The 25,553-nt window shown below is 40.6% G+C and overlaps 2 protein-coding genes across 2 annotated transcripts; both read left to right on the top strand.

The window, feature by feature from the left end:
* The first annotated feature begins 4,987 nt into the window (after positions 1–4,987).
* On the top strand, positions 4,988–13,242 carry LOC116409796 (CD209 antigen-like protein C). The gene is made up of 6 exons (XM_031899339.1): positions 4,988–5,450; positions 7,887–7,949; positions 9,481–9,561; positions 9,645–9,796; positions 10,486–10,586; positions 12,692–13,242. Exons 1-6 carry the CDS (start codon positions 5,429–5,431, stop codon positions 12,819–12,821), a joined length of 549 nt encoding a protein of 182 aa, XP_031755199.1. The 5' UTR covers positions 4,988–5,428; the 3' UTR covers positions 12,822–13,242.
* A 9,750-nt stretch (positions 13,243–22,992) lies between these two features.
* Positions 22,993–24,429, top strand: LOC101731294 (CD209 antigen-like protein A). Its single transcript, XM_031898161.1, has 4 exons — positions 22,993–23,187; positions 23,267–23,418; positions 23,505–23,605; positions 24,225–24,429. The coding sequence occupies exons 1-4, from the start codon at positions 23,049–23,051 to the stop codon at positions 24,349–24,351; spliced, it is 519 nt and encodes a 172-aa protein (XP_031754021.1). The 5' UTR covers positions 22,993–23,048; the 3' UTR covers positions 24,352–24,429.
* The last annotated feature ends 1,124 nt before the right edge of the window (positions 24,430–25,553 follow it).

The following is a 25,553-nucleotide window of genomic DNA, read 5'->3' as shown; positions in this document are numbered from 1 at the left end:
ACCCTGTGACATCACTAGCCCCTCCCCCATGACATCACTACCCATCCCACTGTCCACAGTGCAGGCTGCTGAAAGGTAGCAACCCTAGGATACCTAAACGGTCGATAGTATCCTGGGAGGATCTATCAAACATGCGATCATTTCTTGTTCTTGTTTAAACTACAGGAAACAAAATGAGGAGAAGAGCCAAATTTGCTAGGAGAGAAGACAAATTTAGCAAAAAAGGAACAAACAGATAGTAGCAGATAAGAAATTGAGAAGAGATGTAAAGAGAAGAAGAAGTCAGTGGTGAAATGAATGCAGTGACATTTGTGATATATAATTTAAAAACAAAGGGTGCTCAATATGTTTGGCATCTGTGTGACACCTTGAGTATTGGTTTATCTGCTGATAATTCTTCTAGGCACATAGATAGACTATGTACAGATGGAGAAGTAAAAGAAGCCACAGCTCCCTCACACTTCTGGTTAGAAGATCTACTCCTTCATCAGGTTTATAGCAGGAATCCTATAACTGCATATCATTTTATTGCCCCTAAATTGCTAAGGGACAGGCTGTCAACAATGCAGCCATCAGGGGTGTCAGGAACCTCAGTCACTTTTGGAGCCCTGAAACCAATATATTTAGCAAGTCACACTGAGACGTTCCCTAAATTGCCGAAAACTTCACACATTTTTTAAAAATACCTTCCCCTTGCGGTCTAAAAATCATAAGTATCCTTTCAAAATAGAAGGCACAGCAACGCACTCCACCTTAATAGCTGATATATAAAGTGCATAATAATCAGAACTTAACCATGAACTGTTTATTTAACTTATTCCACATAGGAGTAGTGATGAGCAAATCTTTTGTCCAGGCATAGATTTGCAGCGAAATTCCGCATTTCACCATTGCCAATTTTTTTTCGCAAACCTGCCTCAAAAGTTTGCTGCAAAAAAAGTTGCGGTCAAGTCAAAAAAGGAGCAGTTGCGTCTAGGCGTCTATAGTACTAGGGGACTGCCAGGGAAATAAGAGAATCATTGAGAAACAATGTGAAAATGCGATAGGGACCTTCGATTAATCTGAATGTTAAGTACAGGTATAGGACCCATTATCCAGAATGCATGGGACCAAGGGCATTCCGGATAAGGGATCTTTCCGTAATTTGGATCTCCACACCTTAAGTCTACTAAAAAATCAATAAAACATTAATTAAACCCAATAGGAATGTTTTGCATCCAATAAGGATTATTTATATCTTAGTTGGGATCAATTACAAGGTACTGTTTTATTTCTACATAGAAAAAGGAAATCAGTTTTAAAATTCTGAATTATTTGATTAAATGGAGTCTATGGGAGACAGGCATTCCATAATTCGGAGCTTTCTGGATAACGGGTTTTCGGATAAGGGGTCCGATACCTGTATAATCTCTGTAAAGCAGTGAAAAATATAACATTTAACTATATGGTTAGTAAGAGTAATAATAACATTAATTTGTATTGAAGGTACAGTGGAAAGTTGCTTTCAACATTCAACATTTTATATTTAAGATTAACCAAAAGGAATTCTGGGAATGAATTCCAAACTCTTAAAAAAAAAATCCCATTTACATGGTGTAGGCCACTTTTGCGGATGCTTGTGCTGCTACCTGCCGATTACTTGTACTTGGCGCTACTGGAGTCCTGAGCCCCCGCTTACTATGGGGGTTAACGGGGATTTCTCCCTTAAAAGCGTGCCTCCACCCAGGGATGATCTTGTGGAACTATAATCCACACCCTGGGAACTTAACAGTTCACTAGTACCTCTGCCTGGGATCCACACAACTCCCGGTACCTTGCCCCTCCCTCGGGGTAGTTGCTTACCAGCGGGTAGGTGATCCCTTGTGCAGGAAAGAGCCAGATACACAGATGATATGATGAATCAGATAAGTTGCTTTATTCAGAGCAGAGACCTCTCCAGGAGTGGCATATACAATTCAATCACACAGCAGGGCATTTACTCCTCACTTCTCATTGAGAATCTTTTCCTGTTGGGCAACCTACGGTACTCCCGCCAAGTGCTCCCATCTAGGTGATCTCCCCGGTACTCTCGCCAGGAGACACTCTCTCTTAGAGTTCTTCCTGGTACTCATGCTAGGCAGACTCACCACAGGCGACCCACCCTGGTACTCACGCCTAAGCACCCTCAGATCCGGACTCCTTGACTAGCGGTGACCTGGTCCACCTACCTAGCCTCTTTGTGCCCTGCACTCCAGCAGATGTAATGCTGGGGGGGTCTTAACACAACTACCACTCCTGGAGGAGCAATTTCCACCCATTCTAGCTAAGTGACCTACATATCACTCCTAGAATGATCTCTTACATGAACTACTATCTCTTAACTGCACCTGGGGTACTCCTTACTGGAGCAGTCCCTGGACTAAAATGTCTGGCTCACAGCACATGGCTGCATCCCCTTATATAATGCTATACACCACCCTGTGGCTATAACCTGAACTACAGGGATACTCCCTGTTAACTATTTAGAACCCAGTCATCCCAGTGTCCCAATAACTAGCACCACCCTGTGGTCTGTCCTAGGGGTGTCTGTCCTAAGGGCCCATTTTTGGTAAACCCCTACATTGGGTTTATCCTATAGGCTAAAACTCACCCAGAAGCCGGGATAATAGCTGATCAGATTCCCAACTACAGACCGGTTTCGCCCTTCTTGGGGCTCATCAGTGTAGTGCAGGGTTTTCTGATCAGCTTAGGTAGAGTCACCATGTGGTTCTACAAACAAATAAATAAGGTTGAGGAGACTGCCTCATACAGACAAAAGCTTTTGTCTGTATGAGGCAGTCCCCTCAACCTTATTTATATATTTAAGATTACAATCCAATTAAAGAATGGAAATCAGGGAAGAAGAGAGTAAAATGGAGGTTTAGATGATGGTGCAGAAGGAAATAAATGGGGCCTTTTTTGCCATGGGCAATATGCCTGTATCAGCATATTCCGAGCCCCCATACAGCCCAAAGCACTGCTAAAAAGATTCCCCCCCTTTCCCATTGCCTTGCCACTTGCCCACAAACCACCCCTTTGCTCTCACTTCTCATTTCTTATGTCTTTCAGTTTAGTTTCTTTGTCTTTTCCACAGGAATCCGTAACTTTGCTTCAGAGGAGTGGCCAAACTCATTTAAAAGGATGAGGACTGGGGAACCGCGAGGACTGGAGCCTGGAACAAGATGGAGGACTGCACATCATCTGAGGAAAAGCAGAGAGCTGCCTGGAACCATTATTATGAGAACAAGTTGGAACTGGGTAAGTAAGTGGGGCATCCCCATTGACTAGGAATTGAGAAGCTGCCATAAAGCACAATGTGCCTGGTTCATGTGTGTGTGTTTATAGGCTGCCTCTCCATCACTTTTCCCTCTGCCCTTAGGCTGCAGCCTGCCGTCAGATAATGGAGACGAATACGCTGATGTGGATGTAAGGTCTCTGCCTCCGATACCTGAGCGGGAGAACCAGGAGCATACAGCAATAGCTAGTAAGCAAAGCCGTGGTAATATACTATGGGATGGATACTGATAAAGCTTTAAAACCCATTAAAAGCCGCTAGACCCCCATATGTAATAAAAGGCACTAAGTTTGCCCAGTAGCAGTAACCCGTAGCAACCAAATAGATGTTTACATTTTACCTGCTAATTGGTTGCTACGGGTTACTGCTCCTGGGCAAACTTGGTACCTTTTAGTTCATAACTCCATTAATGTCTGCACGCGTTTATATAATACAGTGTAAAGGATGGCAGAATTATTTCTTGCATTTTCATTACAAGATGTTGTTGCTTTGCAGACATCGATGGGACAGGAGTGCAGCAATATGGAAGTTCCCACTATTAAATGAAAGAGGGAATTAAAATGGTTGTTCTACATTAGCCCAGTAACATGAAGGCGTTGTCAGTGACCCTCTATTATTCCCGTAATGTTATAGGGCTGTGAACCTCTGGGCAGGCAGTACATTCAGCATACTGTATATAATGCAGCATTTAGTTCTCCTGTACATAGACTTTACACTGATAGTCAGTCAGTCATTCTGCATTCTCCTGCTGTACTTCCGCTTTCTGCCATCTGCTGAGAGTAGTTTCCTATTACCTTGTGCAATTCACTGCAGGGTTTCACATAATATTATGGATAACATAGGAGGCCTCATTTACAAATTGACTTTATTAAAAAAGACCCAGGCATAAGTTCTAGAGCACTAGGGTTTGGCTGCATTCTCAACTCCCCCGGATAAAGAATCTGTTGTGCGGTGCAGAGCGCAGCATCTGTAGTTGAAATCAAGCCCACTCCTTTCTACCTGGCAGTAAGTAGAGGCAGGGGCGGGCCAAGCCGACCGGGCGCCCTAGGCAACCCGGTTGGCCAACATGCGCGCCAAAGCACAGGAGGCGGTGCAGGGGGGGGGCGGGGCAATTCGATCGGTAATTGCCTCCGCCGCTAATGACAAGCGGCGGAGGCAATGACAAAGTAGCACTAGGGGTAGGCAGGAGAGGTACCTGCCTGGCGCCCCTCAATCTTTGCTTTCTAGGCAGCTGCCTCTTCTGCCTACCCCTAGTTCCGGCCTTGAGTACAGGGCCTGCATTCATTTCTACTCCCCTACTTGTGTATCTGAACATGGATAAAGGGCAAAAAGGTGGACACTTCCATGTCTCCCCCTTCCAGCCATTCATGAATACAGCACTGCTGCTATGGGGGCAGATTGTAGATTTTTACACTTTCCACTGGGATGCCCCAAATCCATTTTTTTTTTTTTTGGATTCTTCCAAACCTCCGAATCCTTCGTAATGAATTCGGCCAAATACCAAACCGAATCTGAAACTGATTTGAAAGGGTTAAATGCTGTGAAAAAAATGTTCAACTTCCATGTTTACGTGACAAAAGGTCACGTGATTTTTTTGGATTCGGATTCAATTCGACCAGGAATCTTGGCTGAATTCCAAACCGAATCCTAGATGAATTCCTCCTTTCCAAAATAGCACCCAAGCTAAGTAGTTCCTACAGGGACAAGATGCAGTGTGGGCCTGCGATGTCTCAGGTATCGGATCAGCATATGAAGGTGCTTAAGGACTCATCATTACCAAATATTAATATATTTCTAATACACATTTTATGAATATTTCCTGTTACTAAATAGATCTGGTTTCTGAAAGTTATGTTGCGAACTACCATAGAATTCTAAGCTCTCTGATACGTTGTGCCGCAGGCTGTTAGGAGGCTCCCATATACAGACCGGCTTGGCCTGGAGGGGCTGAATCAGCAGCTTACATCTTATTTATGCCACCTTGTACCATTCAGTTGATATCTCCCCTCTCTTGTCTCTAACCTAGCAGTCTGTGGGAAATGGAGCAGTTGGCGGTGGCTTATCCCGACCCTCGCTCTTTCCCTTGCCCTCCTGTTCCTGCTGTGGATAATCCTGATGGCCATAAGTGCCTCTTTCTGTAAGTAAGTTTGTTACAAGGGATGTTGAGAATGCGCAGAGCAGTGATGGGGAAGAGATGTTCAGTGAGACTGAGCTGTGATGCAAGACTGGCTGCGGTTACATTATTTTGGGTTTATTTTCTGTTATTTCTGCAAGAATAGTACATCTCAAGCACACTGAACTGGAGGCTGTGTTGTTGGGTGGACAAAAGAGTAAGGTAAATTTGTTCCATGTTTTTCCAGTTTACATCTGTTATTTTCATTTTTAATCAGGCACTTCATAACTTTATGAGTCCCTGATGCAGAAATACATATACAGGTATAGGACCCGTTATCCAGAATGCTTGGGACCTGGGGTATTCCAGCTAAGGGGTCTTTCTGTAATTTGGATCTCTATACCTTATGTCTATTAAAAAATCAATAAAACACTACTTAAACCCAATAGGATTGTTTTGCATCCAATAAGGATTAATTATACCTTAGTTGGGATCAAGTACAGGTACTGTTTTATTATTACAGAGAAAAGGGAATCATTTAACCATGAAATAAACCCAATAGGGCTGTTCTGCCCCCAATAAGGGGTAATTATATCTTAGTTGGGATCAAGTACAGGTACTGTTTTATTATTACAGAGAAAAGGGAATCATTTAACCATTAAATAAACCCAATAGGGCTGTTCTGCCCCAATAAGGGGTAATTATATCTTAGTTGGGATCAAGTACAGGTACTGTTTTATTATTACAGAGAAAAGGGAATCATTTAACCATTAAATAAACCCAATAGGGCTGTTCTGCCCCCAATAAGGGGTAATTATATCTTAGTTGGGATCAAGTACAGGTACTGTTTTATTATTACAGAGAAAAGGGAATCATTTAACCATTAAATAAACCCAATAGGGCTGTTCTGCCCCCAATAAGGGGTAATTATATCTTAGTTGGGATCAAGTACAGGTACTGTTTTATTATTACAGAGAAAAGGGAATCATTTAACCATGAAATAAACCCAATAGGGCTGTTCTGCCCCAATAAGGGGTAATTATATCTTAGTTGGGATCAAGTACAGGTACTGTTTTATTATTACAGAGAAAAGGGAATCATTTAACCATGAAATAAACCCAATAGGGCTGTTCTGCCCCCAATAAGGGGTAATTATATCTTAGTTGGGATCAAGTACAGGTACTGTGTTATTATTACAGAGAAAAGGGAATCATTTAACCATGAAATAAACCCAATAGGGCTGTTCTACCCCCAATAAGGGGTAATTATATCTTAGTTGGGATCAAGTACAGGTACTGTTTTATTATTACAGAGAAAAGGGAAATCGGTTTTAAAATTCTGTATTTTCCGATTAAAATGGAGTCTATGGGAGACGGGCTTTACGTAATTCAGAGCTTTCTGGATAATGGGTTTCCAGATAAGGGATCCGATACCGGTACCAGTCTGTACAAACAGTTGGGGTCCCACACCTACTCCCTGCCTTATGTTCTAGGCACCCTTCTGCCTCTGCTCTCTGATTCTCTTTTGATTTCTCTTTTCATGTTTTCTAAATTGTCTTCTAATTCTCTTAGGTCTTTCTTTACTATTTCATTCCTTTCCTATTTACCATTATTTTTTGTCTTCTTCCACCCTTTTTTCTCTTCACTATTTTTATTCTTCTTTTTGCCTTGTCTTTCACTCCTTTATTTCTGTTCTCTCTCAACTTTTATATTCTTTTTCCTCTCCTCACTGCCTGTCTGCTCCCTGTAAAAGTCATTCCCACGGATGTGATGCACGGGTCACAGTCCGGACACCCCTTCTTTATATTCCATTTATCTATAGTATGGCGTCTGGCACTCTAGAGAAAATACATTGGGACTTGTTGTGTAGCCTCAAAAGCAAAACATCTGGAACTGTCGCCTAACAAATTTTATGGCAAATTCATTGTATTAGTCACAATCACCCCAAAATGCAGATGGTTTAGGAAGATAGCCCTCATTATCATATGCTCATATGTCTTAAATTCAGATTTACTTTAGCCTTTGATTGTCTCCAAGTATGCCACAAAGACAAATTTATCAATAGATAATAAAGTCAGTTGGATCAATGCCCCTAGCAACAGCATAGACGTTTATTTACAGAGAAGAGTATTTAAACAAAAAATCTAACTAGTTCAAGAACCATAAAGGTTTATAACCCACTACTACCAAAGATAACCCACTACTATAGATATAATTACAGTGTCTAGGATACTACTTCTTTGCATGTCCAATAGCAGCTCTTATATTGTATATAGTCACTGACTGGCCATAAAGGATGCCATTGGGATCCTGTGCAAGGCAGTTTTGTGGGATTATGGATAATATTAATGAAGCAACTATTTTGGATCTTTTATACACAGCAGACTACTGGTCAATAGGCTTTGTTATGTTTTAATATTATAATCTGTGTGGTTACAAAAAGCGTTGGGCTTCTTTATAGATTCTGCTATTTATGCTGAGATGCTGGAGCTGAAGCAAAACAAGATGGAGACAAAGAAGGAATGTGAGTACCAGAGTTCACACATTTAATACCAACAATCAAACCTCCCTTGAGATCACTCATTGGGTCTGTTTGCCCTTTGTATTGTTGTTACAGACGTTCATGCCTATGTAAATACTGATTTGATTAGCCTGCCTATATTAACCATGCTGGGGCTCCAAACCTGAAAATAGCTGGAAAGAAAACATTTTATACGAATCATTTCCATGTAACAGATCATTAGCTAATGACGTCTGATAGGTTGTAATGAAATGACCATGTGGTCACACAAAACTTTGGGTTTCATTATAGACTCTGCTCTTTATTCCCAAATGTTGGAGCTTAAACAAAATATCACCGAGGCAAAGAGAGAAGGTGAGTGACAGACACCACAAACATATCGAAGAAGTAGTAGGTAGTCTCCTTGTAATAGTCATACAATATGGTCATTTTCAGCCAACTCTGACAAAATTGCTATTTCTTCCCAATTAATGGAGTTCCATGGATGCATTATGGGTAGAAAGTATGACTTTGGGAAATGAATGTGAATATACTCAAAAATATTCCTAAGAACAATGAATAGCTGACATTTATTAAAGAACAAATCAGTGAAACGTCGCCAGAAAAAAAACTTACTTTTACTTTAAAAGTAAAAGCTAGAGTTTTTCAGCCTCATTGAAAATGAAAGGAACAATGTGATTCCCTTAGCGTATAGCAGGGGTCCCCAACCAGTAGCTCGGGGGCAACATGTTACCAACCCCTTGGATGTTGCTCTCAGTGCCCCCAAACCAGGTAGTTATTTTTGAATTCCTGACTTGGGGGCAAGTTTTGGTTGAATAAAAACAAGATTTCCTACCAAATAAAGCCCCCTGTAAGCTGATAGGGTGCATAGAGGCCCCTAATAGCCAATCACAGCCCTTATTTGGCACCTCCATGAACTTTTATGGTGCTTGTGTTGCTCCCCAAGTCTTTTTACATTTGACTGTGGCTCACGAGTCAGAAAGGTTGGGGATCCCTGGTGTATAGGGATCTTTAACTTTGTACATTACATAATAAGCTTTTTAGAACAGAAACACATTGGGTCTAGTAGTTTTCAAGGCAACTCTCAATAGCCAATCAATTATTAGCAGTACTGATACAATAAAGGTATACGTTTATATTCTGAAAAAACTTCAAAGGGTAATCCCATTTACCTCTTAATAGCTATTCCTACATATCCTTGGCTATAGTAGAAACTTCTTTCTGTCTCAGATTCACTCCTTATGTCCTTATTTGTTTGTATTTGAACACTGCTTCCACTTATCGTACACAGAACCTCAACTGAAGTCAGAAAGATCATAAATATTGGAACTAGCCCAATAAATACCCTATAGGGATACAAAAAAGAGAATGAATCATAACAAAACAGTTTATAATCTAGATAGGTATAGATGTAGAGCAAAAGGATCTACACCCCAGGGTTGGCAAAGTCATATGGATCCCATAGACATAATAACCTTGTTTTAGTTGTACAAATATAGTCAAAACAATAACATTTCATTACTGTATTCTCCAGTAGTATCTCAACTTCTGAATGTCCCAGTAAAGATGGAAGAGCGGCTAATGGCAGAAATGACAAAGCTTAAGGAAGACATGGGTAAGTGCCACAAGTTATTGGCTCATACTCAGCCACTGATACTGTATTTCTCATCCATAGTGAGTGTTTTCTCTTCGTTTTAGGAAAATATTTAAGGAAATGCCCAGAAAACTGGCAGTTCGTAGGGTCCAAGTGTTATTATATTTCAACAACAACTCTGACCTGGGAAGAGTCTAAAAATGACTGCTCCATGCGAAACTCCAACCTCCTCATTCTGAAGGACAAAAAGGAAATGGTAGGATCTGTACATTCGAGATAGTTATAGTTTTAGATTTTATTTATTTAGGAAGTTACATTTTCAATGGCTAATCCATTTATTTATTTATTTTGGTTGTTGAATATTTTTTTTGTCACCGTGTTTTTAAAGTGTTATCAGTAAGAAATGTGGTTTTAAAGTGTAAAACTACATTACATAAAACAGCCCTTATGTAAAATAATGTTTCGTATAAATAAAGCTGTTTCATAAATAATACACTTTCCTAGTAAAATTGGATAATTTCATGTAGAAAAACTGCCATTTTTAAAGGCCGACTTCTGGTTTGCACTGTGCTCACACTAAAATGGCACCCATACATGTAATCTCCATTGAATTTCATTTTCAATGCAGATTTAGGTACCTATCCATGCATATTAATATAATTATCAGCAGAAGAATTATATGACATAAATGTTGGTCTTGTAGCTTTGATTGTTTACCATTTCCTTATATGCTAGAAGGTCCATTTCTCGCTGGCGATAACAATGTTGGCAGCAGCATTGCAAAGTAGCCTGCAAGGATCTTTATTTTGAGGTCTACAGGGCTTCACTGCATTTTTAAGTCTTCTGCTGATTAGCCTTGGTATATAAGAAACCTCACGTTGCATCTCTCTCAATGCAGCAAAAAGTCACACGCATTGTCTATAACACACTATCATTCTTCCCCAGGATGATTTACAACCATCACTGAAGGGTAAGGCTTTCTGGATTGGGATGACTAGAAATTTCAATGCGTGGCTATGGATAGACTCCAGCATTCCAAGCTTCACGTAAGTATGATGTTCATGGAACTTATGCTACCTGGGCAGACTTTTTTTCTGTGCTTGGGTCTAATTTTTTTAAACAAAACAAACCATCTTTGGTATCATCTGAGTGGGTATGTGATACAGAGCAATAAACTAACATCTCTATCATCTTTTGCCTTCCTTCCTTTCTTTCTGGCCCTTCAACGCAACCTCTTTATCCTGCATTCTTGATCTGCTTTAAAAACAATATATGTATCCTGAACTCTATACTTTATTCTTATGTCTGCCATGGTTTTGCCGCATTTTGGTTCCTCGGCCCTTGGCATTATATTTGTTTCCTCAAGGGCTTTTTGTGGTTCTCGCGCCTCATCACCACTGAATTGTTTCTCTAGCAGCAGAGCTACTATTGTATTGTGTGTGTATTTATTTAAATAGCATTGTAAGGGTACACATCACAAACATAAACATGTAAGGGTTCCATTAATACATATTAAGAAAAATGTGTAAGTGCTGGAAATTAGGATAATAATGAAAGTGAATAGAAAACATGGGGGAAATAGGGTAAAAGTAACATATTTTTGGGTGTTGCTCATTGGTCTTTGGGGTCCTTTTGGGACATTTAGGGGCACATTTACTAACCCACGAACGGGCCGAATGTGTCCGATTGCGTTTTTTTCGTAATGATCGGTAATTTTGCGATTTTTTTCGGCGTCTTTACGACTTTTCCGTATTTTTTGCGATTTTTTCGGCGTCTTTACGATTTTTGCGTAAAAACACGAGTTTTTCGGCGTCTTTACGATTTTTGCGTAAAAACGCGAGTTTTTTCGGCGTCTTTACGAAAGTTGCGCAAAGTCGCGATTTTTTCGTAGCGTTAAAACTTGCGCGAAACGTCGCGCCTTTTAAGTTTTAACGCTACGAAAAAGGCGCGACTTTGCGCGCAAGTGTTAACGCTACGAAAAAATCGCGACTTTGCGCAACTTTCGGAAAGACGCAGAAAAACTCGCAAAAAATACGAAAAAGTCACAAAATGTTCGTTTCCAATCGGAATTTTTCCAATTCGGATTCGAAATCGTGTCTTAGTAAATCAGCCCCTTAGACTCCAATACAATGATGTACTGGTCAACCTATAAAACAATGATTGCAATATACACAGAGTGGGAAACTATTAACAGATAGGTCATTCTGGAGGTTCTTCAGATTATAGTGTGATTATATGCAACAGTTTAGGAAGATGTTTTAGGATTAAAGCGATTCTGACATGGTGTAAAAAAAAATTTTTTTTCTGGCCATGTTATATACTTACATGATAGCTTCTGAAACGCTGTAAAAAAAATTCCCACGGTCCAGCTGCTCCTCCGTCGGCACCTTCTGAATGTGAGTCCCACGACGCCGCCATCTTCTTTCTTCCCTTCCTGCTTGCTGGAACGCCGCCCCTGCAATCAAAAAACCGCTCACCTTTTAACCAATCGGCGATGAGTCCAGCGTTGCCCTCTCTAGCTTCAGTGCGCGATGACGTCATCAGTGACGTCATCGCGCACGCCGGCGCTTAGCAACAAGCGCGCCGATGCTTCTAGGCTATTCCTAAGCCTGTTTGACTGCGGGAGGGAGGGAGGGAGAGAGACAGAGCAGCACAGCAGCACACAATCAGGACGCTAGAATAAGATAAGTCAGAGGCAGTATACTCACAGGCAGTCAGCACTCGGCAGTCTCCAGTCTCGAGAGAAGACACCAAAATCACGGAAGGGTCACATGATTGATGACGCTTCTCAAAGTAAGGGGAAAGGAAAGGAGGAGGATCTTTGTGAGACTGACGTCAGCCTTGCTCCTGCTTTGACTGACAGGCTTAACAGAGACAGTCGTGCTTGGCTGACAGTCGGGTCCTGGATCTTAAGAAGCGTTTATTAAGAAAACAAGCGCTTCCCATAGAAAATGGTCAACATGTGTAATAGGTCATTTTGGAGGTAGAATGATATAATCAAATGTTTTATTTTACTGTCAGTATCCCTTTAAGGGTACAGCCTATATCAGGAATCCATAAGTCATGGAAATGCATATACCAGCACCCTTCTACATGCTTCTAGTTCTAGTTAGTCTAGTACCTTAAATATTCCCATGTGTTCTTTTAACAGGTCGTGGGCTCCCAATGAACCCAATAATGCTTATTTCCAAGAAAACTGTGTAGAGATCAAAGAAGGAACATGGAATGACCTCAACTGCATCACGAAGAATTATTATATTTGCAAGGAAACCTCTAACTGACAAGGCAGCTGGTTAATAAAAATGTAAACCAGTCACAGCTGGGACTTGGGAAGTCTATGGAGCCCATTTGTATCGCTTCTCAACAGGGAGAAAACTACAAAAAACTGAATAAGCTACAGTATGTGCAACTTTAACCGTCCTGTGCTCTACTACAACTTGGTTATAGGCAATAACCAATGCAGAAAGCATTAGCAGCCTATGTGTTAATACATATTTTAATTGTACATAGCTTAAAATTGGGGGGAGGGGGGGGGGTGGCTCTGTCCAATGTTTTTCTTTACTAATGATTATAATGCTATGATATGGTGCTCATTAATTGAACAAGATTTAAATTTTAATCAAGAACAAATATATTAGGCCTAAAACAATAGTACAGGTATCGGACTCCTTATCCGGAAACCCATTATCCAGAAAGCTCCGAATTACGGAAAGGCCATCTCCCATAGACTCCATTGTAATCAAATAACTCACATTTTTAAAAATGGTTTCCTTTTTCTCTGTAATAATAAAACAGTACCTGTACTTGATCCCAACTAAGATATAATTACCCCTTATTGGGGGCAGAACAGCCCTATTGGGTTTATTTAATGGTTAAATGATTCCCTTTTCTCTGTAATAATAAAACAGTACCTGTACTTGATCCCAACTAAGATATAATTACCCCTTATTGGGGCAGAACAGCCCTATTGGGTTTATTTAATGGTTAAATGATTCACTTTTCTCTGTAATAATAAAACAGTACCTGTACTTGATCCCAACTAAGATATAATTACCCCTTATTGGGGGCAGAACAGCCCTATTGGGTTTATTTAATGGTTAAATGATTCCCTTTTCTCTGTAATAATAAAACAGTACCTGTACTTGATCCCAACTAAGATATAATTACCCCTTATTGGGGGCAGAACAGCCCTATTGGGTTTATTTAATGGTTAAATGATTCCCTTTTCTCTGTAATAATAAAACAGTACCTGTACTTGATCCCAACTAAGATATAATTACCCCTTATTGGGGGCAGAACAGTCCTATTGGGTTTATTTCATGGTTAAATGATTCCCTTTTCTCTGTAATAATAAAACAGTACCTGCACTTGATCCCGACTAAGATATAATTACCCCTTATTGGGGGCAAAACAAGCCTATTGGGTTTATTCAATATTTAAATGATTTTTAGCAGACTTAAGTTATGGAGATCCAAATTACGGAATGATCCCTTATCCGGAAAACCCCAGGTCCCGAGCATTCTGGATAACAGGTCCCATACCTGTACAAGCTTCCATTTGACACTTTGCACCCTGCCCCACATTTAGCACCCACAGGCACAGATCGTAGCACAAGGACTTATATTCATATTGAGTACAGGGCTACTTCCATTGGGCAGCGCTGTATTCATAAGCTTCTCACCTGCCTCCCAACTTGCACTTCATTCAGACACTTACTGGTCACATGTTGGCTAAATCTGGGCAGACTCTCCATTCTTTATTAGATTGCTCCCACATGATCTGGCATCAGTAATTGGCTATTACCTACAGGGCAAAACTATCTGAGCATATCCAAATCTCCTCCTAATATCAATGTAATGCAGCTTGTGACTGTGCAGATAACTCTCCAAATGTGGCCAATGGTTACTGGTAAAGAGCAGAGAGCACAGGATGTGGCCACCTGCCTGAGAAAATAACTTGCCACACATATATATATATATATATATATAGATTCTGAACTGTCACTGACCAGTGGCATCCACATTGTTACTTCTATATTCCCGACAAGGAGAACTGTTTGCAGTCTGCTGACCCCGGGCAGGTAAGAAGAGAGTAAGATCATGAATTATCTTCCCTTTGTTCTATTGCCTGTGTCCATCAGCTACAGGTTTAGGCAATAGAAATGTATGGGATGGCTTCTCCTATAAGAAAACTACAAATAACCGAATAAGCTACAGTATGTGCAGTATGTGCAGTCTTGTGCTCTACTACAACTTGGTTATAGGTAATAGCTGATGCAGATAACATTGTACATATTTTTATTGTATATAGCTGGAAATTGGGGAGGGGGGGGTCTGTCTAATGTTTTTCTTTACTTATGATTATAATACATGATTATGATATGGTGCGCATTAATTGAACAAGATTTGAAATTTAATCAAGAACAAAAATATTAGGCCTAAAACAGTAGTATATTGAGTAAGTACAACAAATAATGTGGGTCAGGACAAACGATCAAATTAAATGGCAGGTATAGGCGCTGTCGGGGACCTTCAGGGACCCCTGACCCGACGGAGAAATCAAACCTGCCCAATTGAGATCTGCCCGATTTCAGGCCAGAAGTCGAAGGTGAATAATTTGAAAACTATAAAAAAAAAATAATAATAATAGAAAAAGACCAATGAAGACCCTTGAAAAGGGCAATGAAGCCTACATAGGAAGCACACTCTACTGAATAAAGCAAAATAAACTATAAAAACAACTATTTCCTATTATGGTTTTGTTATTATTGCAATGTTCCGCTGGTATGGATATTAATAAGCACTTACCTTTTATAAATAACCTGTATGCGCTGATAGACCAGGCAATGAAAGATGAACAGTCTCCATAATCCATGGCACACAGTAATAGTGCTATATAAAATGTTACTATTCCATTAATGAATCCAGATGGATGAGGCCTGGACCTGGCATGTTGGCCACTAATGGGAATGGTAACCTCAACACTAATATATATGGCAATTATCTATATATCATGGGCACTTGCTGTGCCGCCCGTGCCACTTTTTATTAAAGGTACTTGCAACCAAATGCACTTCTGTATAGTTGCGCTCAGTGCTGATTAGTCCTTCCTGCCTTCCATTCTGAACTGAGCACTAACTCATCTAATGATAGTCCTTGGTAGAATAAAAAATAGTCCCAAAATTACCTGTTGAAAACCAATATAGTCATATTACCAAGGATTGTTATATACACACAGATACTAGAACTTTGTCTTGCATATCGGACTGGACTTATTTGATCAAGCACATTAGGGTAATTAAGGGGGCAGACTGTTGACTGTGTGTTGTAATACTGGTTGTTGTCACTTGAAAAAGGGACCAGCTACCAAAACATGCCGTGATAAGTACCATTAACCTTTTTTCTGCCAATGACGGATGGCATACGTTGTTGCAGAAAAAGGCTCTATCCGCCAACGATGTGTCTCATACGTCTTTGGCAGATAAAGGATACTCTCTTCAGAGGCGGCATGTGCCACCGCTGCAGAGAGTTTCTAGCGATGACAGTCCCCTGGGTAACGAGCCAGGGGGGCTGTCATGTCGGCCCTGCGTTGCGATTGTCGCAGGACCAACCTACAAGCAGCAGACACAATCACATCACTTGTACACACACTTACAGCACACAATTTAGCAGTTTTTATTTATTTTTTTTTTTTCATTTTGCACACTTATATACACTTATATACACTTATATACACTCATATACACACTTACACACTGTCACACAACTTTTACATATGTACACACATGTATACACAAACACTTTTTTTTCTTCTAGTTTTTAGTTTCTTTTCCATAAAAACTGTTTATTTTGACAGTGTGACTATTGGATCAGATATTCTGACCACTAATGTCACTGTGTCGTGTGACTTATTTTGTTGTTTCACTGATTTGCACAATTTTTGTGGTTTTATTGCATTTTATAAGTATTCCTAATCTGTTTTTAGCATAGCTTTGCCATGTGTAACTTTGGTGTACAAAAATAACTTTACCTATTTTGAATTCATCAGAATGTGGACTTTCTAAAACTATATGGTTTTCTGGGTTTTTCTGTATAGTTGGGGGGGGTTATGGCACATAATACGCTGTCAGGGGGCTCTGTGTGCAAAAGTTGAGTTGGCAGGCGAGAAATCCATATGCGCTAGGTAGGTAAGAAGAGAGTAAGCCCATGAATGATCTTCCCTTTGTTCTATTGCCTGTGTCCATCAGATACAGGTTTAGGCAACAGAAATGTATGGGATGGCTTTTCCTATAAGATAAATTTGCCTCATATTAATTGCCTTTTATGAAGAGGTGAGCAGGAACCTCGACACGGGAATGACTTAGACTTTGCTAAAGCGTTTGATACAGTACCTACCAGAAAGTTAATGATAAAATTAAGGAATATTGGCCTAAAACATAATATTTGTAATTGGAAAGAGAACTGGCTGAAGGATAGATTACAGAGAGCGGTGGTAAATGGAACATTTTCTAATTGGGCCAGTGTTGTTAGTGGAGTACAACCCAATTTTGCCTCTTTATTGGTCTCTGGTAAGGCCTCACCTTAAGTATGGGGGGCAGTTTTGGGCTCCAGATTTGCAGTTTAAAGGTGGCCATACACGGGCAGATTTCAGCTACCAAAACGGATCCTTCAGACTGATGTATGGCCACTCATGGGCAGATCTTGATTGGGCAGGTTGGATTTTCCCATCAGATCAGGGACTGGTTGGTTCGGTCCTCAGCCCAACAGCCCATATACCTGCTGGTTTAATTTGATCTTTTGGAACTCGGCTCAAACAATCAAATAAGCCTGATCAGCCACCCTAGGAAGTAGATCCACTCGTTGGCAACCTTGTGGATCTTAACATGCATGGCATCTTAACGTAATGTGACTTAGAAAATGCGTCAATGAAAAAGAGTTGGTTTTTTTTTGTTTTTTTTGAATACTCAGAATTTCAACATCAGAACATATTTCCATTAGCACAGGTTTAACTGTGGATAACTCTGAAAGTGTTGGCATGTCATTTACCCTTTAGTGGTAAAGCAAGAAATAACACTTCTAACCACAGCAGCCTTAAGAGGAAATAGAATGCCTGCCTTGGGCAGCCCCTGTGTGGCCCAGTACTGCTCATCCGTATTATGTCTCAGTTATTATTGTCTTTTTATGTATATCTCTAATTTGTAGTGGAAAAAACACAAAAGATGTGAAATGGAAAGTTCAGCTTTGAATTAAGTTTTAGTTTTTAGCTGTTTAATTGGTCAAAATTAGTTATTGCATATGTTTTTAATCATTAGCCTTTTTATTCTGCCTCTTTCTAGTCTGTACCTAAAAACTGCTAGCAAGGGTACCCTATAGTTTACTATTTTATTGATTATCTTTTGTAGGTACCCATAGGGTTAACAATGGGGTCAATGTAATGATGTAAAACCCCTGCACGTGCTATTTCCCTAGTTGCTAGGCAGAAGCCACTGTATCTAAGTTATCATATTACATATCTTTGGTGTTGGCCCATAGGTAAGTGACCACTAGTAATGAGCAACTCTGCTAATTTGCAAAATGGCAAAAAATTCCCAAAAAGCAGCTACCATGTATCTTTTTACACGCATGATTTGACATGACCACAACTTTTTCCTCACTCTGCAAAAAAATTTGCCAATCGCAGTGAATCATTGGCTGGCAAAAAACTTCGCTTATGACTAATGACCACTTTAATATAGGGATTGGAAAGGTATGGTTCTTACTCTTTGGCTTTCATCCTCTGATCCAGTTGGATGTGTCTGGGGAGCCTGGTGTCAACAAGACCCAGTAAAGAGTTCTGCCAGAGGGACAAAATTGGGGAACTGGCACCTCGTGGATGAGGTTTTGTCAGATACAGGACTTGTTTTGTCAGGACTGTAAGGTAGAGAGACATATTGTAGTTAGAAAGAGCAGCTTTGAGTGCCCCCAAAGGATTGTAGCTGTAGGTATTAGTGATGAGCGAATCTGTTCCGTTTCGCTTCGCCGAAAAATTCGCGAATCTTTGAAAAGATCCGCGAAACGGCGAAAAATTCGCGAAGCGGCGAAAATGTCGTGCGACAAAAAAAATTGTCGCCCGCGGCTATTATTTTGTCGCGCGGCTATTATTTTGTCGCGCACGGCTCTTGTTTTGTCGCACGGCTCTTGTTTCGTCGTGCAGCTCTTGTTTCGTCGCCCGCGGCTCTTGTTTCGTCGCGCGGCTCTTGTTTCGTCGCCCGCGGCTCTTGTTTCGTCGCGCGGCTCTTGTTTCGTCGCCCGCGGCTCTTGTTTCGTCGCGCGGCTCTTGTTTCGTCATGCGCGGCTCTTGTTTCGTCGCGCGGCTCTTGTTTCGTCGTGCGGCTCTTGTTTCGTCGCCCGCGACTATTCTTTTTTTGACACCGCGACAATTTTTGGACGTGCGGCGAATTTTTCCGCGGCGAAATTTTTCATCCGTTTCACGAAACAATCCACCAATGGCGAAACGCGGAAATTCGCCGCGAATCCATGCCTGGCGAAACTTTTCGCCCATCACTAGTAGGTAGCTCTCCCTTAGCCATTACTGACCTAAAGTAACAGAACCACAGTGCTGAATAGGTATTCAACAGGGATTCAGGCTCCCAGAACAGTTTCCACTGGAGGGAATTCAGACCACTAGCCACTAACCTAAAGGTGTATCTTAAAACCATGCAAGCATCTCCATAGTGGTGATCTGTGAGTGTAAACCTGTGGTGTAGTTCAATAACCTTTTGGTTTGCTTGCAAGAACCTTTAATTTCTACCCAACAGCAGAGAGATCCTGCACATAAATATAGATGGAAATGAGAATAAAAAATGTTCTATACCCTTAATAAACCATGCCATAGCTTCCCAACCTATAAAGTTGGTGAAGCATTTAGTACAAGTAGAAGGGTGCACAGTATGGGTACAGTATAATTGTCTGCAGTACAGTAAGTAAGGAACTATAATTGTCAATTACAAAACAAAAGTACTTTATTATTATATTCTCTCTGTTTCAGAGACAGAGCGGGTAAGAGAGTAAAAGCTCCATCACAAGGTTAGAAGATCCTTCCACCAAGAGACACAGAATGGATAAAGATAGAGGCCAAATGCATGTAATGGAGACGGTTTATGGAAATGTGCTGGGGAAAGGTAAGAGTTTAAGCCCAAACGTATACATCTGGATATCATGAATAATGCACTGGTGCCAAAAGTAAAGAAGAGAAGGGGCAGCTTGACTCCTCTTCAACTGACTGTGGGCTCATACCAACAGGGAATGCACATTTACAGAGCACTGCAGACACCGCTTCTGTAGTCTAAAACTTCACTTTTATTGCACAAGGTAAACAGCAGGACACTGTTAGTAAGCCACACACCTTTTGAGGTCTAGAATTGAGGACTGTCTCACCTAAATGGGGACTTTTGGGAGGTGGCGTTCTGCAGCAGGTCAGGTACCCGCAGGTTACCTGCAATAAAAGCGAATATCTTGTGGGTTGTGGGTAGGATTTTCAGATGGGGGTATAGATGCAGGTTGTATCTATATTTCTTATCTTATATATCTATATTTTACTCCTTTAATGGAGAAGGAAAGTTGGCTTAACAGTATGAAATTTGCTGCATTAAAGGAGAAGGAAGGGCATTTTTACATTTTACTGCACATTAGTGCCACCTAGAACACTATATTTATTCAGCAGAAAGCTTTACCATACCTAAGTAAACAGCCCTAGAAGCTCCCTCTGTTTGTTTAAGACAACAACTGCCATTTTAGCTTGGTCTTCGTAGCTTCCTGCTGCAGCTCTTGCTATTGGTAGCTCAGATCACACATTCTTAAGGGAGAGGGGAGTGAATTCTTCTGAATTCTTATGGGAGGGGGGAGCAGGAGAAGGGAGAGAGCTGCGCAGACTCTGGCCCCGAGAATAAAATATTTTTCTGAGAGAGGAAGTCTGATACTGAAGATGTTTACAAAAAAGAAGACAAGAAATCCTGTGTTTCTTTTGATAGAGGACTCAGTGCAGCGTTTCTGTAAGTGCTTATTGCTGTATTTAAATAGACCTTTCTGATAAAGATTACTTAGTTTTACCATTCCTTCTCCTTTAAATATTTTTTAAAGTTTTTTTTCTACCTTGCCCACTTCTGATGATGTCACTTCTGGTTTGCAGCAACATCACTTCCTTTTTAATGGTGGTCAGCGGGTTGCAGATTGGGTTGGGTATAAGGCAGCTGCAGGTTGCGGGCCATGGGTCGTGGGTCCCGGTTGAGTCTGGGTTTCTGTTGGGAAGTATGAACAGTGCTCATATGTGGGATATAAACAGGACATAGTAGGCTTTACATTTAGAGTTGTTTCCTTACTGCCTCTATGTACAGTACATAAAAGGACAAGTATAACATTTAAGGGTTTTTATGGAGACACTTCATCTAGCTTGAGGCTAAATTGCTTGTGCTCTACTGTACCTTCTTTACCAAGATTGTGTCTGAAACCGACATTGTAAACTTCAAATAGCAACATACAAAGTAATTAGGATAAGTAGTGGTTCCCCCCCCAAAAAAACCATCCGTTTGGGTCAACCCCAAGTTGCCAACTTGAAAAGGATTCCATAGCCCTGAAAAGGATTACACATAAGAATGCCAGGCTGCATCATTTGGGGGAAATTCTGTATCAATAATATATACTTGGAGTTGCCTCTGTAAGCCATGCTGTGCTCTGCAGTAAAGGGTAACTCTACCTACCTGTCTCTTAGCTCCTGCACCTTGTAAGAAGAAATGGGCGTCAAGGAGGATGGTATTCATCTTAATGGGTCATATCATTGCTCTGTCCCTGCTCGTAATCATCCTGGCCGCCTTCATGTTCAGCTTGTGTGAGTATAACCCTGTGTCATACAACTGAAACAACAGGTTAAAAGTGCCCTATTTACAGTGAGTTATTATTTTTCAGTTGTCCTAATTCGGTGCTGTCCAACAGAAAGGGAGAGAGAGGGGACTATATTTTGCAAGGCGAATAGTGATGAGCGAATCTGTTCCATTTCGCCTCGGCAAAAACAATTTTTTTTTGATGTGCGTCATTTTCCCCATTTCGCAAATCTTTTGAAAGATTCACAAATCGGATAAAAATTTGCGAAATGGGGAAAATGTTGCTCATCAAAAATTCTTTTGATGAGAGAGACAATTCTTTTGATGAGAGAGACAATTCTTTTGATGAGAGACAATTCTTTTGATGAGAGACAATTCTTTTTGACACAAGAGAAAATTATTTTGATGAGAGAGACAATTCTTTTGATGAGAGAGACAATTCTTTTGATGAGAGACAATTCTTTTGATGAGAGACAATTCTTTTGATGAGAGAGACAATTCTTTTGATGAGAGAGACAATTCTTTTGATGAGAGACAATTCTTTTTGACACAAGAGAAAATTCTTCTGATGAGAGAGACAATTCTTTTTGGTGTAAGGCAATTCTTTTGTCTTTTTTGACAATTCTGTTGTCGTGGGTGACAATTTTTGGACGAACAGCAAATTTTTCCGCTGCAAATTTTGTAAGCCGTTTTGCGGGAAAATCTGCCAATGGCAAAACGCAGAAATTTGCCGCAAATCCATGCGTGCCGAATTTTTCCACCCATCACTATAGGGGAAGTTGCTGCCCTTTAGTCCCCCTCGCTTCCCATGTATTTATGCTGGCAGAGAGTAATATTACAGTTTTAATGTTAATATACTTGATATCCTATTACAGGTATGGGACCTGTTATCCAGAATGCTCAGGACCTGAGGTCCGGATAAGGGATATTTCCATAACTTTAGTATAGAAATAAAACATTCAAACATTAAATAAACCCAACCGTATTGTTTTGCCTCCAATTAAGGATTAATTATATCTCAGTTGGGATCAAGCTTCTAGGATACTGCTCATTTTTTGTCCAGGGACAGCTATTATATTGTAGCTTCTCCAAGTGAATGGCCATAATGGATGTCACTAGGACCCTATTTGAAACCGTATTGCTGAATTCTGGAAACATAACAATATTTGTTCAGTGACTATTTTCATTCTGTTATGTTTTAGTATAATGATCTGTATGCTTACGAAACGTTTGGTGGTGTTTTTATAGACTCTGCTCTTTCTGCTCAAATGCTGGAGCTTCAGCAAAACAACACGGAGACAAAGAATGAATGTGAGTAACTGGTTTCATAAACCTAAACCAAGTCAAGTGATACCCTTTTTTTCAATAATAATAATAAAGGGGAAATAATACAATAAATGCACAAAAGGAATAAGGAACAGTTTATAATCTAGATGGGCGAGAAGAAGACATAACTAGACAACTGGCTGTTTGCTTTTGCTAGTGCAGTTCTAGGCTACAGGTTAAAGTTGAGCTTTTGCTATCAGATACTATTTCAAACAGGCATAACAACTAGGAGAAAGAGCAAGGCACACTTATAAGAGTTCAAGTGTTCCTCAGTTGCATCTTCTGGGGCTTTGTTGCATGTCTTGCCATCAGACATTGATGGGTTAGTATGCGGAATACTATATTCATAGATATAATAAGTCTTTTATTGTGTTCTTCAGTATTATCTGTGCAGCTGAATGCCCCAGTAAAGATGGAAGAGCGACTAATGGCAGAGATCACAAAGCTTAAGAACCCCATTACACGTAGTGAGTGGCACAAGGTTTATTTCTCATGCTCGGTCCTCGATATTTCTCATCACTGATTAGTGTTCTCTCTTTGTTTTAGGACAATTATTAAGTAATTGCCCAGAAAACTGGCAAGGGATAGAGTCTAAGTGTTATTATATTTCAACCACAACTCTGACCTGGGAAGAGTCTAAAAATGTCTGCATTGCACAGGGTTCAAGCCTCCTCATTCTAAAGGACAAAAAGGAAATGGTAGGACCATACACAGCTGAATGTTGCTCACAGGGTAACAACAGTTGGGGATCCCTGATCTATAATATATTATCACTTTTTCACAGGATGATTTAGAACCATTAGTGGAAAATAAACCTTTCTGGATTGGCATGACTAAGAAAGGAAAATCATGGCAATGGCTAGACTCAACCATTCCAACCTTTCTGTAAGTATAACATTCATGGATCTTACATTACATGGGTAGAACTGTTTTTGTTATTCACACTTGGGTAAATTAGCTTGGCACCCTTCTAAGCATATCCAAATAGTGCGTATGTGCTGTACAGTAATAGCTAATGGGGCAAATTCACCCACTTTGTTGCCTGAGCATTTTCTTGCTTGGTTGGCAGATGGCAAAATGCTTGAAATCACTTCCAGTTATTCCCATTAGCCTATGCTGGTTTAGACATTATAAATGTAAAACTCATCAACTCTGACCCGGGGGGACTCCTGTGGGTTCAGGCAGTTCGCAAATGGAATGAATTGGGGTCAGTTCTGTGAATTTGCCCTTGTAGGACTGCTCCAAAGAGCCTACTGAAATCAAAGGTTATGTTAGGATTGTGTTGCACAAGAGGAAGCTATTAACAGATCATTCTTGAGGCCCTTCAGTCATATGCCAGTGTGATCATAAGCAACAGGACAGGTCGTTTCAGGATTACGGGTAGAACCTGTATCAGGAAACCATAGGATACTTTGTAGAAACATAGATGGAAAATCACCCTTCTACTTCCTTCTAGTTCTTAATGTCTTGTTCCCTCATATATTGCAATGTCTTCTTTTTATAGGCCATGGGCTCCCAATGAACCTAATGACATGAACGGCAAAGAGAACTGCGCAGAAAGCAATGGAAGACAATGGAATGATATTGACTGCCTTGTCAAGGGATATTATATTTGCAAGAAAAACCTCTAACTGAGCAGAGCAACATCAGAATGCTTCTCTGTTTTCCTTCTGAAGCTTTATCTCTCTGACTGTACAGTTACAGGAACTGACCAGCAGGTGGTGTTGTTGTTACAAAATTTCTTATATTGGCAGTTAATAAAAGCTTATGGCTCTGAAACAGAAAAAAAATAATTAATGTCAAATGCAAAAATACTGAAAAAAAGCCGCTTAAGCAATTTAGCATAACATTTGTATTTAAGGTTTATTTATCCCTTTTTTCCTATGCAATTACAGAGGCAGTTAACATACGTAATTAATGTGTTAATAAATCCTTTTTTCTGCATTTTTAGCCTGCAACTGATCATTTTTTTTGAGCACATGTAATGTTTTCCGTTATTTGTCATACAGCAGTTCATTGTTAGGGAATTTTATATCATTCAGGATGAGCCCAAAAATAACATTAGTGGGGCATCAGGTCACATGTCCGTCTGCAAGTGCCATTTTGAGTTTAATGTCCATACTTTTGTCCTACAATGCACCATTTTCCCTAGAATTTTGGCATTGCTGTGGTCACAAATGCTTTTGGCACAATTCTGTGTGAACTGCATCCAGTTCCTCAAAACTGACCCACCCACACATGTGATTTGCCGCATTTTATGTGCAGTTGTGCCAAAAACTTTTGCCATCTTCCTGGCACCATTTCCAGTGTTCAGTTGCATAATGTTTGGTGTGTGAGTGACACGTGTGCCCCATTCTTTAGGTGCAACTGAATTGCAGCAATCGACACAGGGTATTGAGAGAACCCTAGCGCTACATTCCTGGTCTGGAGGCGGCGTAACTCCAGGGTCTCTCTACTTCAATAGGCGCAGTGGCACTCAGTTTGGAACGTAAAGCTGGCCACACACGTGGCAATTTTCGATCTTTCGTGAGACCATCGGTCACACAAAAGATCGTTCAACCCTCCACTGACATTCAGGGCTGAACCGTCAAATATGGAGGTAGAAACAATAGGATTTCTACCTCCTTCTGCCGATTCAGCCCTGAAGGCAGATTTTGCTCAGGCGCCTTCTATGGCACCCGATCAAAATCTTTTAAGCCGAGTTGCCATACACGAAGCAGCTCATATACTGTATGCGCACTTGCAGGGGTGGGGGTGTGTACATCGGGGGGGGGCCGGAAGACTGAGCAGGGGCTCTTTAGGTCGTAGCCCCAGTGGGCCACAACTGCCCCAG

Source organism: Xenopus tropicalis, chromosome 3 (genome assembly GCF_000004195.4).
Source record: "Xenopus tropicalis strain Nigerian chromosome 3, UCB_Xtro_10.0, whole genome shotgun sequence".
Taxonomy (NCBI): Eukaryota; Metazoa; Chordata; class Amphibia; order Anura; family Pipidae; genus Xenopus; species Xenopus tropicalis.
The sequence above is the reverse complement of the archived record's forward strand: the minus strand, read 5'-3'. Positions and strand labels throughout refer to the sequence as shown.